This window comes from Aricia agestis, chromosome 4 (assembly GCF_905147365.1).
Source record: "Aricia agestis chromosome 4, ilAriAges1.1, whole genome shotgun sequence".
Lineage (NCBI taxonomy): Eukaryota > Metazoa > Arthropoda > Insecta > Lepidoptera > Lycaenidae > Aricia > Aricia agestis.
This window is the reverse complement of record NC_056409.1, coordinates 16,047,220-16,066,516: the sequence shown is the minus strand read 5'-3', so window position 1 is coordinate 16,066,516 and position 19,297 is coordinate 16,047,220. Positions and strand designations below refer to the sequence as shown.

Sequence of the window (19,297 nt, the reverse complement as noted above, 5' to 3'; positions counted from 1 at the left end):
TATTATTACAATAGTTCAATTTATAAAAATCACGTCAAAAAGGTTTTACCCTTTTTTTTCAACAGTAAAAATGCTTCGATGATTGAATCAAAATCGTACATACTCAAGTGGGATATGAACGAGTCGTTAAATTCGATGGCTCGTCGAAAATTAAAACAATGAATATTTCCGTTCATTTATCGCTCACATTTCGTGTTCTTTTTGCGTTACATCACTATTTCATGTTTTTTATTATGCAATCCGGCGGGAGCTGCGTTTACACGCAACGAATCGCTCACTGTGATTTAGGGCCTGCAGCTTTATAAATGGACCACGCGCCACCGTCGGGACTCAGTTTCAATTCCATTATTTTTAGCATTAATACCGTTATGACTGTTACTAACTATACAATCGTGTTAGGTTCGAGTTGCAACATGAAAATAATTTTATTTTCATGTTGCAACTCAATTTTATTAATTTTACCACAAAAATAATTGAAGAAAATGTAATAAAGAAAAACAATTTATATTTCGCTGCTAAGCATCGAAAAGAAGACCGTGACTCGCTCATATTTTCCGCTTTAAATATTTTCTCAGAGAAAAGAATACGAAAAATAATTAATGAATTTTTAAACGAGAGCCTATTTTTAAAACTCAAAGGCAAAAACAAAAGATCTATTAGGGACGTTTTGAATGAAAACGAGTAGTTGAGAGTGAAAATTACAGACGTAGGTTTTGAAAATCTTTGATCCTTCAAGAAAGTCATTAGCAATTCCCCGGAGAGTATAATTAAAGACCATTCAGAAATATAAAACCACTCGGCATTCATAAAGATTTGTCCCTCCCCGAGACGGAGTCGTTCAAGTTTGATATCTCGTTCGGGCGGCTGCGAAAGGAGCAAAACGACCGACCCAATTAAAAAGTGTTCACGCATGGGCGGCTCTATTCGGCTTCAATTTTATTGGGACGATTAATTTTATTGCAAAAATTTCTGGACAGCGGAACGAATGGAAAACGAGAGTCGTCGCGCCAACCTTTTGTGGTCGCAGATGGATGTTTGTTCGGCGTCGGATCTAATCAACGGCCGCCGGAACACATCCATCGCGCCGCCCGCCGATTAATGACACTAAAACTTGCGTAATTGGAACATTCATAATAAAATGTCCAATATCCTCCGATACTGGACCGACCGTGGAATCACATTGATTTAGCATTTTTAATATCACACACGAAAAGCCAAATTGTTACGTGGACTTTGCACTTTTTAGTATTTTTTTATTTATTTTCAAATAATTGTATAATGATTTGTTTAAAAGAGTAATTTAGTTAGCTTCCCCACTGACATAAAAAGGATAGCATTCATTATTTACAAGATCACGTATAATGAGTGAAAAGAGTTGTTTGTTCACGTCGCACTCGGCGGCCACATGAACAATAATGTTGCCAGCTGTTCCCCACTGACTGTGGGAGCGAGCACGTGACGAGTAGGTCAGGTCCAGGGCTACCACCCGCGCCACCCTCCCGCCGCGCTGCGAGACGCGGTACGACCGACCGCGCCGCCCGGCCCGCCAGCCCTGGTCAGGTCCGACCCTCTACGTGTCTTTACAATAATTTTATTAATATAGCTCCCGGAAGCATGTCACGCGCGAAACCGCTCGTATATCTTAAGACTCGAGAAAAAATATGATATATTGAGAGAACGAAGACGTAAGAGCTTCTCTGAGCCCCTCTTCACGTAGTTTAGCGTCTTTTTAGTGCCATATTGTGTTTTATGTACAAGCGCTAAATAAACTTCTAGGGAATTTCTTCTAGCAAAAAATGTAAAGAGACTCGCGGGGAATCTTACGTCAAATAATAACGTTTTCTATGACTTTTTACTGCGCGACCTAAGAATAATGCGCGACGTTATACGTTTGACAGCTCTGCTTTTAAATGACATGAGTTGGTATAAAATTTTAATACTTCAGTATGTGTTTTCTCATATTATAATAATTATTATGTTGATTTCATAATATGACGTAGCTCAACAGTTATTTTGATTTGAGGCGGAAGGCAGTACTTGTTGCAGTATCGAGTTACTTGAGCCTATTCAGATACACTCATGTAATGAAAATCCTCGAAACCAGTAGCAAATCATACAATTACAATGATTTTGTAATACAAGTGTAACACGTGTATCGCATGTCATGAAGGCGTCTTCCACGTTTAGTAAATTTTAAGTGGCACGGCTTTAGTGCGCCGCAGCACGACAGCCATGACTAAGCGCCCATTACTCCGGCAAACCTTTAATCTAATATAATTTATATTTCCGATCGTTCCTGCCATTCGGACAGTGATGTTTTATTTTAAACGACCAGTATGAGGTAACTGGGGCTAAGACTCAAGTCCAATTAGTGGTAAAAAGTTATTTGAAGGATAGCGTAAACAAAAAGCGTAAACTTTGACTATTTATAAAATAATTACGAAAACAAAACAAACGGTACCAATAGCTACAAATAAAGCAAGGAAACGTCAGAATAACAAAATTAATTTCAGTCGGTTTCCATCACAAAATAAAAGTACAATATTTGGCCGCGGCCGCGCGGGGCTAAAAAAGATAACTTCCCAGGCTAAGTAATTCATCTTTATTCTCACCTAGTAAATTGAAAACTCCAACTAAGTATGACTGATGGTGCATATTACTTGTCCCCAGTATTGTGACAGGTCTCCGCGAAGAAAAGGGGATTATTTTGTGCGGTGCGAAAGCGCGATCTTTTAATATTACGACTATTTATATTCATGTCCCTTTTATCGCCGAGGGGTGAAGCCAGGAATCATAGCCGGTGGAATGGTACAGTGATATTCACTTAGTCATTCTTTGTATTCCGATTATGCGGGCCGGGGTGGAAACAACACAATACAATTATTACGAGAACTGCCTACTTCGGCCCTATTATGCTGTAGTTTTATTAGTTTGTGTAATAGAATTAGATCGTCGTATTGTATTCGAAATTGTTTTGACTTTGTGTGCACGTCGTGTCCCTATTTTGACTAAACTACTGGTTTGATTATAATGTAAGCTATTGACCTACTTAATTATTGTATTCAAGTTATCACGTAAGTATCAATAATTATAGAAATAGATGGATTAGTTAGAGTAATAAAGCTAGCTATTTGACCGAGCTTTGCTCAATATTCGATAAAACACGAATAAAATGACATTTTCTATAAACCTACACTTTGACCTACTTAATTATTGTATTCAAGTAATCACGTATCAACAATTATAGAAATAGATGGATTAGTTAGAGTAATAAATATTACAATAACTTATGTCTACAATGATAATGTAACAGAAATGTTTATTAAACTGATATCGCGGGAAAAAACTTTCTATTGCTGAATATTTTTTTATTAAAAAATGTAGGAATGTTTTAGTATTATAAGACACAATAGGCATCAGACGCAGGTGAAAATAATTTCTGTTATATTATATTATGCTGTCACTGAAAGCCTTTAAGTGAAATATATTTTATTTAAGCAAGATATTCACTAAGTATATTTTGTTCGTAACATCACAAAGCGAAATATGTCTAGATTGCAACGTAAACACAGCATTCAAAGAGATAATTTGCTCATAGAATGATTAATTTAATAAGAAGCATATTAAGCAAAATATGTATAATATTGATTTCTTTCGACTTATTAACTCAGTAGACAAGTGAATCAACGTAAAGATAAATAAAAATTAAGAGGAACAGATTGCTAAAAAATAAAACTTATGTCACAGACTTCGGACCTCAGTCCATCTTGTACTTTTTGTTAGTAACGATTAAAAAATAATGTTTTTATATAATTGTCTAGTTCAAATTTTGATTATTCATTATTATACGAACCTTAAGGGTAATAATAGTATTTTGAAAAGATAAAAGCGATTTCAAAATTGTACGCAATTGAGAAATAAAATTGCCTTAACTCCAAAGCTAATGAACCGACGTTGATGGGCAGTTTTGGAAATATTACTGTATACGCATCGAATTGATAACCTCGACTTTTTTGAAGTCGGAAAAAAAAGGGTAGGGTCTCGCCCTATTACTAAGACTTCACTGTCTGTCCTTCCGTCTGTATGTTCCGTGTGTAAGCTGTATCTCGAGAACCGCAATAGCAGTTGAATTTTTTACTAGTTATGTATTTCTAAAAAATATATTTTTGAGGGGCGAGCGTGTTTTTTTTCTGGCTATTTAGTAATGGCAAGAGGTAGGTACCTACTTAAAATATTCACAAAAACATTGTTGTTGTATTTTTATTAAATAATAATTAATAAAAACATTAAAACAAAATACATATTTAAAAGAGGCTCCTATACGAAAAGCTCCATATTTTGCCTATTTTAGGTCGATATCAATTATTGTTTAGTCAATAGTACGGAACTGTTCGTGCGCGAGTTCAACTCAATTAGCCAATTTTTCTTATTCCGCATTGTTCAATAGCATATTCTATTTCCAGTGTCGACGGTGGACGTGGACGCGGTGCTGGGGCGCACGGCGTCGCTGCCGTGTGACGTCACGCCCGACGCCGCCGAGGACCGCGTCTACATGGTGCTCTGGTTTAGAGCGGGGAAGATCACTGGCGGGAAACCCATATACAGGTAGGCCTTTTTAACTCATTGCATTCTCTTCAGTTTATTGTCTTAGAGAGTTTACAGACGAACGGCATTTTTCGACGGCACGCGTCGACGGCAGTCGACGGTAGCCGTCGACAAGTGGCTTTGTCTATAAGAAGCCTGAATTGCAATAATTATTATCACTCTTTTAACAACGAAAAAGTTGGTCAAGGACTGTCCAGTCCATGAATGGCTCGAATGTTACCCACATTCGAGCCATTCATGGACTGGATAGTCTTTGACCAATTTTAGGGTATAAACGATGCCTAATTTACGATGACCCAATAAAGTAAACTTGTGATACTATAGTAGTATATTACACAAACATACAAAAATGCTATATTGTACAACTCGACCTGATAATAAGGCCATTAAAATATCGGCATAAAACGTTGTTACACGTCTTTCGCCATTTCAAATTAACTAAAAACATATACAAAGTAATATAACATGTTGTAAACAATCGCAAAGATAATTCACAACGTATTAAAACCCATGGTATCTGCCGCAAAGTAATAACCCAGCTTAATGAACACAAGGACTCCGTAACATTCCACCGTCTGCAATGGTACATTGTAATATCAAGGGCCTAATTACTCCACGAGTCCACTAGGGCTAGCTCACACTGGATGTTGCATTTCTAAGGCAAAGTATAGTTGAACTATGTTTAGTATACAAAAAGAAAACTTCATTGTACAAAAATCACAATGCAGCATGAAATTCGAAAAAAAAACAATTCCAGTAGGATACTAAAATTAATTTAAAAAGCTGTCTTACATAGGTTTGCAAATGCTACAAGGAGTAAAACTATTATAACACTTCAATATTTTTGCAGTTTTTTTTTTTGCTTGACTGTCGTACTTTTCCGCTCTTCAATCTGAGCGCAATAAATAGTGCGTATAGAATCTAGTCATTTTTTAGAGGGCAAACAATCAAACGGGCCACCTGATGGAAAGAAACTTCCATCGCCCATGGACACTCGCAGCATCAGAAGAGCTGCAGGTGCGTTGCCGACCTTTTAAGAGGGAATGGGGTAATAGGGGAGGGTAGGGATGGGAAGGGAAGAGAATAGAGTAGGGAAGGGAACAGGGTGGGGGATTGGGTCATGACTCATCTTATTCATAATAGTACTGTTATAGTAGTAGCTACAAACCTACAACTATTTAGAAAAATGTTCTTTATTGGTCATATCAGTTTCCTTGTCTTTGTTATCGACTTCATAAAGAATAATATTTAATGTTTTTGATTTTGCTAAATAAAAAAATTATTTTGTTCCAAAAACATACTTGCACAAAATCGAGCACGATAAAATATTTTATATTTTTAATTTTACGTAATTAAAATATAAACTTAAAACCATCAAATTCTTGTTGTTACCAAGAGATTCTACAAAATAAAGTACCCACTTAGAGAGATGTAGCAATTTCGTAGAGGCTCGTAGCAGGTGCGTAGCACGTGATCGAGCACTACGAATATTAACCTTTCATGAATGTAGGGCCTACGAGAATTTACTGAGGGTGACTTTACAAAATATACACATCACAGCCTTATTATAATTGTATTACAATTTTAGTTTTATACAATTCGGGCAATATATAGCACAATTACAACAATATAATTTCATTGTTACTACAGCCGTTTTAATATTAATTTAGCTACAAATAATAAAAACTAAGGAAACATAACTCCCATACTTCAACCGTTTTAAAGGTTTCTTTTCTCACACTAAAATATGACAAAAACAATGAAACACCAACACGCTATTTTACGAAATAAAGCCGTTGACAATAATAATTATTGACACTTCTATAAATACACAAAATTGTATACCAAATACATGGGGCATGGGGCACATTAAAAGTTTTGCTCTTCTATCTAATCGGAACTATTTGAGTTTTGAATGTTATATTTTTTTAAACCTTGCAACCTTCCTAGCATCATAAAAAAAAACTGTCGGGAAATCATTTGTCAATTGTTTTTTATCACGCATCAAAGTTCTACGTACGCAACGAAATTTGAATTAGGTCGAAAAGATTTTAGAGCGATGATTTTTTATGATTTTAAAAGTTCTCTCTCTCCGCAAGACTGTGCTGCTCGTCTTCAAAATGCTTTTGGGAGGGAAGTACCTTGTTTGAGCACCGTGAGGAGATGGTATACTGAATTTGAGAGAGGTCGAGTTTCTTTACATGACGAATTTCGTGAAGGGCGGCCTTCAACTGCCGTCAACGAAATTAATGTGGCTACCCCAAAATAACCCAGTGGGACGGAAGACCGACACGACCGGCGAGAGATCAGGCGCAGGACCGACTTTTTACATGCCCATCCGACGCATGGATCATCTTACTTATCAGACAATCAAGTGATCAGCCTGCATTGTCCTAACCAAACTTGGAAATAACAATATGTTTCCAACGCAGGGATCGAACACACGACCTCCGAGTCAGGAGCCGCGCTCTATACCACTAGACCACGGAGTCGTTACATATAATATGCTATATATTTGGGTCTCATTGTGAAGCCTCTTGCCTCTTGGCGTATTTTTTTGACGGAGTTACTCTTCCTCAGTTTTTATTATTTCGTAGTAATTTAGCATTTTGCCAGTTCTTTTTCTGGGAGACGTACGATATTAATAACACGCGCAGGTACTCGTATCTAATACGATGATATACGTCATCATTCACGGGAAGAGTGCAAAGTAAGATAAGCGGCAGAAAATATAAATCAGGCGTATGATTAATTTATATGACCCCGTTGACTTGGTCGAGTTTACAGATAAAATGGAAGCCATTTTTATTTCAATCTTATTCCCGCGAGCATCATTAGCTTGAGTTTTTTTATAACCTGGATATTAAAAGTGGAAAATTTAATTAAAAACCATAAAATTCTTTTTCGCTTTATTTTACTGAGCGCTGTGTAGTTATACATTTTGTTAGCACTGTTAATCGACTAGAGGATATAATAGAATTGTTGTGAAATAGTTACTTATAAATTTTCTGGTAGCGCAGAAAACGATGTTGACTTTCTATCGAATCAATAAAAGTGAATAGGCTCTCTTTTCATATTTTTCAAATGTACGAAACTGGTAGAATATTTTACAGTTGAAATTCCCCAAATATAATAAAATGTCACACATCAATTCTTACTTTATATTGTCAAACAAAAATATACAAAATTTGGTGGATAATATGTTATTCTTTATATTTTGTGTACTACTAGCGACCCGCCCCTGCGTCGCACGGGTGTAAAATATATAGCCACTGAAAAAATGATTAAAATCGATAGCCTATGTACCTTCACGTCGCGAGATAAGCCCTTTCAAATAATTTCCCCCGTTTTTCCCCATTCTCCTTTTATTCTTTGCGTGATAAAATATAGCCTATAGCCTTCCTTAATAAATGGGCTATATAACACTGAAAGAATTTTTCAAATCGGACCGGTAGTTCCTGAATCCTGAGATTAGCGCGTTAAAGTTAGCCCTTTCAAATAATTATCCCCATTTTTTCCACATTTTCCTCTATTTCTTCGCTCCTATTAGTCTTAGCGTGATAAAATATAGCCTATAGACTTCCTCGATAAATGGGCTATCTAACACTGAAATAATCATCAAAATCATCGTTGCGTAGTTTTAAAGATTAAAGGGAACAGAGGGACGTGAGGGAAAAAAGCAACTTTGTTTTATAATATGTATAGATTAATTCGTTAGATTAATTCGTTACGCAATATGTCCTAAGTAAAACTTGCCATTTTCATAACCATTACAGACCAAGATAAAGAGCTTTTATTTTACATGTCCTGGAGCGATACTACATTTTGAATAAAATAAAGAAAAATTACCTATATTCGACAACTCGTGAATGAAATTTAAGAGCAACAAAAAAAAGGTGCTTTACAAAAACATGAATTTAAAGGTAATCAAAATGAGGACAACGTTTAATCAAATCAAAAGCGATATCGATCAATACGAGTCCGGAGTATTTGGTGAAAAATATATGCCATTCGGACGCTCCGCGGCCGACATTTTATATTGTATCAAATTTTTAACTGACTTTCCACTGATTTATTTCTGCCTTTTCCATGTGAAATGTAAATTGTCGGATTGGATTTGATTATGGTTGCAAATTGGGTTTTTCGATAATATCACACACAATTTGTAGTCTTTTTGTCATGAGATGAAAATATATCGATTTGGGTAGAAATTCTTAAAAAAATGAAAGTTTGATGAGGCTATGCACATTGAAAATTAAATTTTAATCAGGTATGAACGGCATGATTTTTATGGTGGTTCACGTGCGAAAGGTAGTTCCGATTTGTTGTATACTACCGACGTTTGGTTTCACGTTCTGGGTCAATTCAGACAGCAACGTGACAGGTCACTGATTTATTTCTTAAGTATGGATTTGACAGATTTGCAAGACGCCTCACGCAAAATATGAAATCTGTCAATTTAGTACAAAAGTTTAGAAATGCATCTACGCGTCGTGTTCCGGTCTGTATTGACCCTTAGGATACTTGTTTAAAGCAGTTAATTTGCAAAATATCGACACGATCAACAAATGAGTTGCCATTATTGCGCTGTATTATTGTACGTCTGCCCCCGATGCACGATCGTCGGAAAGATCTCACGTGAAAAGATCTCATTATTCTATATGTCTCTGATCGTACTTAAGAGGGTGACTATCCCCAAAAATCAAACATCATCCTTCTCTCTTCACACACACGCCCGTCTTTGATATGCCAGGTGAAAAAGAACGACGCAGATTCATCGCCAAATTAGTTTTTTCTCAATAACTCGATAAATACACAACATTTTAAAAATCCGCTAGGTCGATCTCTCAATGATAGAATTTTATACAATGTGTTAAAATATTAACTTAGTTGAATCCACGGTTATGGCAATAAATGAAAAATTCGTGAAAATTAGATGCATCTTTGTGATTTTTTTCTATCGAGACAATTTTAAGATATCGTGTTTTTGTTCAGATCGAATTCTCGGAAATATAATGTAGTATCTAATTTAGAAGATGAAACAATTCGGGGCTTATTTTCAAGTATAAAAATGAATTATAAAATCGACACTTTAGGGTTAGTCGCTCCCTTAATCGAGTTATTTATTTGTTTTTTTTTTTGTAACCTTTCCCTCAAAAGTAAAGTAAATCTGTAGCAGCAAACATGGAACACCTTGTAATAAATTCAAATAGCGATTTGAAGGGTCGGCCGAGATCGTCAAGTGTAGTCGATAAGAATCAAAGGCGTATTAAAATTGGCTGTAAGTGGCTGGAAACGCTGACTCACTCGGGGGTTATATTGAAAGTGCTTTTTTAGAAAAATAAAACTCGATATTATGGATTATCCCAACTAATATTTGAGTCGACTTGACGCGTATAAGGTAAAAGCACTAATGGCAGACGCTTTAAGGAAACATAAAACATTTGAATGTTGTAAAATATATATTTATGAAAATAAAGGATTGATAACTTCTTCCATGTCTTCAGTAACTCTTACAAAATAAAACTATTATAATTATTCGCTGACAAATCAATAAAAAAATATATTATTGGTCTTTTTGTAAACTTAGTCATTACAACTAATAGATGACATCACAGAAAACGAACATCACTAATAGTAGACACCAATATGAACTAATAGTTGACATAGAACATTACATTATATTTAACATTTTTCCTAATATCTTTATTTGCCGTTTTTCAAAAGATTTCGTTACTTCATCATAGTAACTACATGCATATGAAATATTATCCACGTTGTCTCCGGATTCCATCCATTCTTCTTCCATGCTAAAACTATCTTTCCTTTTATTTTTATTTTTCATATATTTTTTCCTAGCAAATTTATTTTCAGTCTTTAGTCTCCATGCTTCTCTTGCCTCTTCTTTTTTCTTCTTTCTTTTCTCAGCTCTCCTTTTTCTTCTTTTTACTGCTAAAAAACTAAAGCAATCGATTTTTAGATCAGTACAAAGTCTAATATGTCCATTTTTAGGTACAGTAGTTCTAATTTGTTAGTTTGTTATTATAATTATATTTTCAGAGAATAGTGATGATATTTGCAGTAGAATAAACTACAAAATAACTTTAGTATGTATTGCAAAATGATATGAGTTCCATGTCATCTATTAGGTTTTTTACATTTTCAAGAACTAACAGTAGACACCCTTTATATTGTTAGGGAAAATGGATAAAAAATCATAAAAAAACATTAATTAGTGTAAACAACATGACCATTAACCCAATGAAATCAATAGAATTTACAAAAAAACAAATAAATATATTCAAAACTTACGTGCAAAATTTCGAATTCCTTAACCTATTTGCTAAGAAACTGCCGAGCGCGTGTTGACGCGGTCACATTATTTACGAAAACTGATCCCATTTTAAAATTTTGTTCCCGAAGGCGTCCCTAATATATTTTTTCTCGTCAACAGATAGCTTGAGAAGCTTAATAAATTTACAGTGTTGAGAAAAAATTAGAGTAATTCTTATTTTTATGGTATTTTTGTCGTAAGTGTCATCTATTAGTTCCGAGTCTACTATTAGTGCTTTTACCTTATTTAAAATCAATTGTGTTATACACCTTTATTCATATTACGCTTTATATTCACTTATTGATTAATTGATAAAATCAGTGATGAGTGAAGTAAAATTAAATTAATATTATTTGACGTATTTTGTTAGCATGAATTCCAAGTGTTTCACTAAAACAAAAAAAATATTAAAAAACAATTAACAATAATACATAACAATATTATAGTGACGCGTATTCAAAAGGTAAGTTAATTAAAAATATAGTACTGCCAAGCGTTTTTTTAAACAACGTTTTGCATCAATTATTGTATGATATCATATTAAAAGATTGTAAGGCCTGTAATGTATGTAGTATACAATTTGTATAGTACAGCTAAGGCTTATCTAGAAACGGAGTTTATAATATTAGCTCGTACCGAATCTAGGCTGGCACCGTCATTCTATTTTGTGTTGTAAAGAGGTAATCCTAACACGTAGAATGTAGATATCGTATAAAGTTTGTATCGACACCGGGTTATGTGTTACATAACGTTCAGTTACTAGACTGTAGATTGTAATTGAACTAGCGAATAAAATAAACATTATTTGATATTAGCTAGTCGCGGACCGTGTTATAAATGGTACAAAAATTTATAAACTAAATATTCTGCGATAATTATTTGTAGATCGGCTAACATTTAATATATTATTTTTATTCCATATAAATATATTTTTTTTTCATTTCATCATATTTTTATTTAAATAAAAATATTTTGCATATCTACTACATCATAAATACGTTTGTATTAAATGTGACAATATATTTTGTATTTTTTTTATTTTCATTTTTATTAATGTACAAAATATAATATTTTATATTGTTTATTGTTGGAATATACTTACTAGAGTACAAATATTCAAGTATAATAAGTAAACCCCAAATCAAGTTTTCTTAATTTTTTAATTCCTACGATGTTCACAATTATTGTCTGTAAAATTATATGTATTGTAATGGCCGGTCGATTTTTTTTCTCTAAGCCTACTCCCATTTTCCATCATTTATAATAATTATAACTACACAACTATCAACCTATGATTAAAGTCTTGGACGATTTTTCAAAAAGTACTGTTCCATGGAACATTATGCACTGGAAGTGACCATATATTCATAATAAGGGACGTTGATTAAAGGACTTTCGTCCCCAAATATTGCGGTATAGACACCAGTTAATCACCTAAACAAAACTATATTTGTGCTATCACAGAGCTAGAATTCAGCAAGCGAGCCGCATGGCGAATTCCAAATTGAACTTTTCTGCTGCGAGGATAAGGTCTAACTTGGGAAAACCGCTACCCCGCTCAAATTTGCTAGTTTAAATCACGCACGTCGTAAAACAAGATCTGATATCGGGAATACGATGAAATTGTTAGTGCACTATAAATCGACCCGCTCATATTTGTTAGACAATACATTTTACCGGCTTGTTACCGGCCCGATATCATTTGACGCTGCTTTTATTAACCACCACACCATATAATATAAGATAGGTAGATATAACGTTTCTCTAGTACATCCTCCACCTGATTGGAGTTTGGAATTTCATTTGCAGGCAGGAATAGTTGACACCAAACTAAGACCAAGTATTGCACGACTTGACGATGCATTAAAGGAATTCGAAATTAAAATCTTAAAATATAGCCAGACGCCTCATTTCGTCGCGCTTACTCAATCTTTTCAGTGTAAAATGGCCCTACAGTGTTGTGCATGTCAAAGTGTTTTACTGCCGCACTCAGGGTCGAATAATAATTCTGTAATTAAATAAAGATTTTGACAAAAAAGAGGGGTGTTATAAGTTTGACGTGCCTGTCTATCTGTTTATCTGTCCGTGCTGGCTGTGTGTGTGTCTGTCCTTGGCATCGTAGCATCCAAACGAGTGGACCGATTTTGATCTAGTTTTTTTTTTTGTTTGATAGCTGACATGATCGAGAGTGTCCTTAGTTATAATTCATCATTATCAACCTGCTCAGTGCATGAAAATCAGGATTTATCTGGTTCATAAAAGGCCGTTGGCAACTTGCAGTCGTTTGATGGGTTTAATATTTTGCATTCTAGTTCGTGATATTTGCGAATATACATATACACGTTAATGGAAAGTTGACCTTAGTAATCAATAGGATATCCAACTCCTCACCAACTTAGAGCAGAAGTTTCGTGTTTGGGCTCATATTAACGGCATCATCGAAAAGGACATTCATAGATGGTATTCAGGGGGATATAATATGATCCTGTTGATAGGAACTATTCTGCACTATAACCAACACAAGTTTAAAAAGCATGAAATAAAATTAAATTAAGTTTAAAAAACCCCTCGTCAAACAACTTTAAAAAGTAATGAAATAATATTTAGTGACTTTCAGTTTAAATAATTCCTAAGTGTAAAGTTATAATTTTTGTCCATAATAATTAATGTCAAGGTGTGACGGGGGACCGCTAATATTATAGATGTTTGATTTCACATAACGTTATAGTTTAAGGGTCAGTTCACAGCGCACCGAATCGAGACAATCAGCGACTTGGCGATACGAAACGCAAAAGTCACTGTTGTCGTTATTTACTTGGCGGTGTCCCGACACACCATGACAACAATTATTATAGACTAAAACATTATTTTACACCAAGGAATAATTCAAGCTGAAAGTCACTAACTAATAAGAAGTATCTAATTGCATAAAACGTGACTGTATTTTGGGTTCATAATATAAACTTCCGATAAAAATTTAAAACAAATAAGCCTATCATAATGTTTGGTAGATTTGGGTCCGATCATGTCACTGTTTGTTAAAACTCTGACCCTAAACAATTATAACGTTGTTATTCGCTTCTTATCGATGCTATAGTCTTGTTTTGTAACGAAAAAACGTGGACCAAAAATACTTAATAGAGAATGTAGAGCAAATTGATAGAGATGATCAATAAAATTAATTAATGGTCAATAATGTTATTTTGTGTCGATTTTTGTTGTCAACCATTAGCTATGTCCACACTATGCGCCTTCGTCTTCAATTTTCGTCATCTTCTTTCATTCAACTTTCGTTTTGGAACATTCAATAACTGAATGCGTCAACGAACGCAACGCCAACATTATCATTTTTGTTTTTGGATACGGTCAGAGGGCATGGGTTGGCTGTTGACTTCGCTATAATGCATGCCCTTGACGAACAGAAAAAGGCACAGTGTGGACCAAGCTATTAAACATTTCACCAGAAAACATTACGTGAATATTTTGCCTGCAGCTTCCTAGCGCCGATTTTCGATTTCATTTGTTTATATCTAAAAATCTTAACATTGCGATCGTGAAATTCGTAAATAGTTGGATAGATAATATACATAATTTTATAAACATGTTCGTTGTTCATGTTACATGCCATGAATTAAAACAATTATTACCATAGTTAGATGAGCAATAAATCTGATAGTTATTGTTGAAATTAACCGCTACAGACCTAAGTCAATGATTGAGCAAGTATAATATTATTTGATACTATTATCTTATCTTCTCTTATATATAAAAATGGATTTCCAAATGTGTTAGTCGCGCTAAAACTCGAAAACGGCTGAACGGATTGGGCTAATTTTAGTCTTAAAATATTCGTAGAAGTACAGGGAAGGTTTTAAAGTGACATGAAGTTCACCGGGACAGCTAGTAAGTATATAAAATTCTCATGTCACAATGTCCTCCGAAACGGCTTTACTGATTTTTACCACATTTTATATGCATGTTCAGTAGGTCTGAGAATCGGCTATATTGATAAGTGCATTTATGGAATAAATAATAGTAAATTATTATAACTCGAGACTGACGGCGACCATTGTTTGTGCGACGGGATAGCGATGGACGTTGCCATGGTGCCATACTTATTTAGTCACTTCAATAAAATAATATGGGCGAAATAATTTATATATTATGGCAAAGCAACGTTTGCCGGGACAGCTAGTATATATACAAAAATTTAACAAAAATTTAGTCTCGCTAGAATTCGAGAACAGCTGAACCGATTTGGCTAAATTTAGTGGAAGTCCAGGAAAGGTATTAAAAGTAAATATTAGGAGGAGGTGACACAAAGTTCACCGGGTCATCTAGTGGGTGATAATTATTTTAAATGAAATATAATTGTATTATTTAGTTGCCTGGATTAATCTCAAACACGATCTCGAGGCGGAGTTACGAACAAAACTTTAACGGTCCTCTATAAATCTTAACTAATGCCGGTATATGAGGATAAGTTAATAAAATTATACCTCAAGGTTTACCATACATTACGCTTAAGTGAGATACTTTTGTTCACCTCCAAACCCTCCCCCGGGGGCTATTCCACTATCCACTTTATACCGTGTAAGCCTTAATCTGAAATATAAAACTGTTCTTGTATGAAAATCTCCGGTACTTATATAATAATGGCTTGTACGCGCTACACAAATATCCAAGGATTTTAATAGCATTTAGTACTTACACATCTTAAAGAAAACAAAATTCAGCAAAACTAAATTCTTGTAATTTAAGAATGAAATGAAATGTGCTGTTTATAAACTTCAACTGTCTCGTTTTATTTCCATACAAAACATCGCCATCTCATTCACTTATATGGAAACTTAAGAAACTTGGCCTACGAGATTTTATGACGTCATCCGCGGCCAACTCGATTCATAGCATGTTCTAAAAGGAAACAAAAGAACTCGTAGAAAACGCTTCATAAGAAAATATTATTCGGCACAATGATGAAAAACTCAAAGCAGATATGTTACTACCGCGCGCGTTGTGAAGATTCAAATACGGCCCAATTGGGCCGTCTGTTGTTTAGTCTGCATCGAGCGCAGTCACAAACGTGCCGCGTCTTGTCTTACCTAAATAAATTGAAAATGACGTCGTGCGCGTTTCGAAAATGTACCAATTATGATTCAAAAGAAAACAAAACACATGTTATCTCTTACCACATGTCTTGATTGCAATAAATACCTCGATTATTTACATTTTCAATTATTTTTTCGAACAATCTGGAAAGAATCGAATTTTCGCCATAGCTCAGGCGAAGAAAGAGACAGCGATACGATTCAACGTTTAAAAATAGAACTGTCTCTTTTATGTAAATGGTTTTTCGTATCTTTTGTCTCACGTATCTGTCAAATTTGTCAATGTTTGCAATTTTGAATTTGAAAATTGTTTGGAAGAGATTTACGCTAGAAAATAGTATGGACGTAACAGATCTGTATAAGTAGAATATCATTGATTTGGCATCAATATTCGAACAACACGTTTTTATGAAGTATTGTAAAATTGTTGTAGAAATCGAAAAATATACTTAACTATTGCTGTAATCTGCATTTTTATTCGAAGAGAACATTTAACAAGTGCTGACTGTAATAACTGTCTAAAATATTAATTAGTAATAAAGGTACATTACACACATACATATTTAGACTAGGGTTATACGGTCAGTCTGGCGTCAGGACTGAACTGACATCAGACTGACCGTACGATACTGACGTATACGGTACCGACGATGTCTGATCAAGACCGATGTCTGATCAAGATTGACGGAAGAATGATCGTGTAACCGTGTGATTGACAGACTGATAATTTTTTTATCATTTACTTTCCGGCCATCATTCTGGCGTCAGTCTGAGACTTATGGACTGAACTGATGCCAGACTGACCGTGTAACCTTAGCCTTACAAGTATAAACTTTTCAGTTTCGACGTGCGCGGGCGGTCGTTCAACAAGGCGCTGCAGTGGTCGGACCCCAACGTCTTCGGTCCGCGCGCGTACTTCGCGACCGTCGCGCGCCCCGCGTCGCTCACGCTCGACACCGTGCAACTCGACGACGAGGGAGTGTACCGCTGTCGAGTCGACTTCAAGAACTCCCCGACGAGGAACTTCCAGATACGCCTCTCTGTTATAGGTGAGTGCTAAAGTTAATTTCAGTAGCGAAAAAGTTCGGTTCAACTTTGTATTTGAATAAATAAGTAGGTAATCGGACGAATTCTCCCGCTAATCTATTTGACAGCTCAATACTCTTTAGCGTTTAATGTAAAGAAAGGCAAATGAGCTTATTTTATTTGTAAATGATTTACTCGCAATGCATATAATATTGCGAAATCCCTTTTAGGCTTAAGTGTATAAAATACTAGCTGTTGCCCGCGGCTTCGCTCGCGTTAAGAAGTATTATTATTAATTAGGTATCAAAATACCTTACTCCAATTATTAGAATATTATCTATCCCGTACGTGCACCCCCGCCTTGGTGATGTCCACTTCGCAAGGGGTTACGGGCCATGCATCAGAAATCGTAATATTTTAATTTCGCCGTAACTTCAAAACCAAACGTCCAATTTTAATCATTCAAAGACAAAATATTATCTTCATAAACCGTACTTAGTGATGAAGAAATTTATTTTGATTAGGATTAATAACATGAGTAAAATAAACGAAAAGAGATGGTGTGCACAGAGCTGAAGGACCAAAATTATTATAAGGAGGAGGAAAAATCAGGAAAGTACTTAATTAATGCGATCGCTGTGATTTAATATGTAAAATAAATAATTCATACTTAAATATAAAATAATAAGGAAGGGATGTAATGTATGTGATTTATCCTTAAATAAATAATGTTAAGTAAGTATATAATATTATGTCAGTATATTATTATTTACATAAATCTGTCATCAGTCTGCTGATATTTATATTAGCTAGACGATTTTATTTTTATTATCATTATAACAACAACAAAGTAAATAGTTTAAAATAAATTCGTTGTTTTTAGACATTTGCAGCAAATCCTTTTGCACGAAAAACTGACGCACACTGTCCACAGTTTTTCAAATGTTTCTAAAAATATTCGACCGTTCAATGTTTGAAATGTTTTTAAACAGCTCCATTCATAGAAAATACGTCAATGTATTAGATCTATTTCCTCGGTAGGTACAGAAAGATTTACTGGATCCTTATTTAAATATTTTCGTACAATACTGAGGATACAATAGTAACCTTGGTACCTAGATTATCGAAAAAGGTAGAAAAAATACCCACTCATAAAGCGATATCTAGGTATTCGCTCTATTTATAATAAAGTAGATTTTGTATTCGAAAAAGCCAAAAGCTTTTATGAAATAGGATGACGTCTTGATATTATAATTGACTTGGTTCAATATATTTCATCGATGTCACTGCATAGGCTATAATGGTTTTAAGTGTATTCAGTCCTAATTTGGCAAATAAAAATGAAATTTTTAATAATGGACGGCTTAATAGAAGTAATATGTTTACATCTTTTTAATAGGGATGACGACAAGGTCAAAGATTAGCTGATTTTTTTTTAAATAAAATAAAGACATAGCGATAAAATATTTAATTTTTATAATAAAAAAATTAATGAGTATTTCCAAAATTTCAGCTTCTTAACTTATGTATTTTTTTGTTATGAGCCTTCAAAGTCGGGTAGTCAAGTCGATTTTTTTATAAAATGCCTTAATTTTTGTATGCCATTCGATAAATTATGCAATTTATTAAAAAAAATCTTATGAAACCACTTTCATAAACGCAATATTTAGCATAGCCATCGAACAAACAACCTAAGCGTGACGTCACAGTTACGTAACATTATGTATGGATTTCTTGGAGAGTTTTTAAGCTATCAAAGTCATTTTTTCACCGATGTCCTTCACTTACCAAAAAGAAAAAAAAATTCGTCATGCCTATTATCATTGAATGTAAGTTTGTTACGCTCGATGTTCACTACTGCGTTGGTATTGAGTCGTCCCTGTTTAGCCTCAAGGTATATAAACGAGGAGGAATGCGGTGGGGACAGAATTTCTCCCGGCTGGAGCTAACTGACTAGCGGACCGCGGACGTGCTCTTGTAGTTCTCCAATTATTGTTTTATTCTGTCAAACACGATCGTGTTGTTTTCAGCCTTCATCAGTTTAGATCTGAATTTTACACAACATAGAGTTATTTTATTACTAGAATAACTATATTTATACGCCAGCCGAATATTTATAATCGTAATTTTAGCATCGTTAATAGTATGCGATACCACAACGTATGTATAAACGATGCGTCCAATGACAAAGTAAGCAAGATAAATCATGGTCTCTAGTGTTATT

The 19,297-nt window shown here is 34.6% G+C and overlaps 1 protein-coding gene across 1 annotated transcript in view; it reads left to right on the top strand.

The window, feature by feature from the left end:
- The window catches only part of LOC121725939 (nephrin-like), a 100,201-nt gene that overhangs the window by 15,048 nt on the left and 65,856 nt on the right, over positions 1-19,297 (top strand). The window contains exons 3-4 of the mRNA XM_042113138.1: positions 4,464-4,605; positions 16,888-17,096. Coding sequence (XP_041969072.1) covers positions 4,464-4,605; positions 16,888-17,096 — 351 coding nt within the window. The remainder of the gene's footprint in view (positions 1-4,463; positions 4,606-16,887; positions 17,097-19,297) is intronic.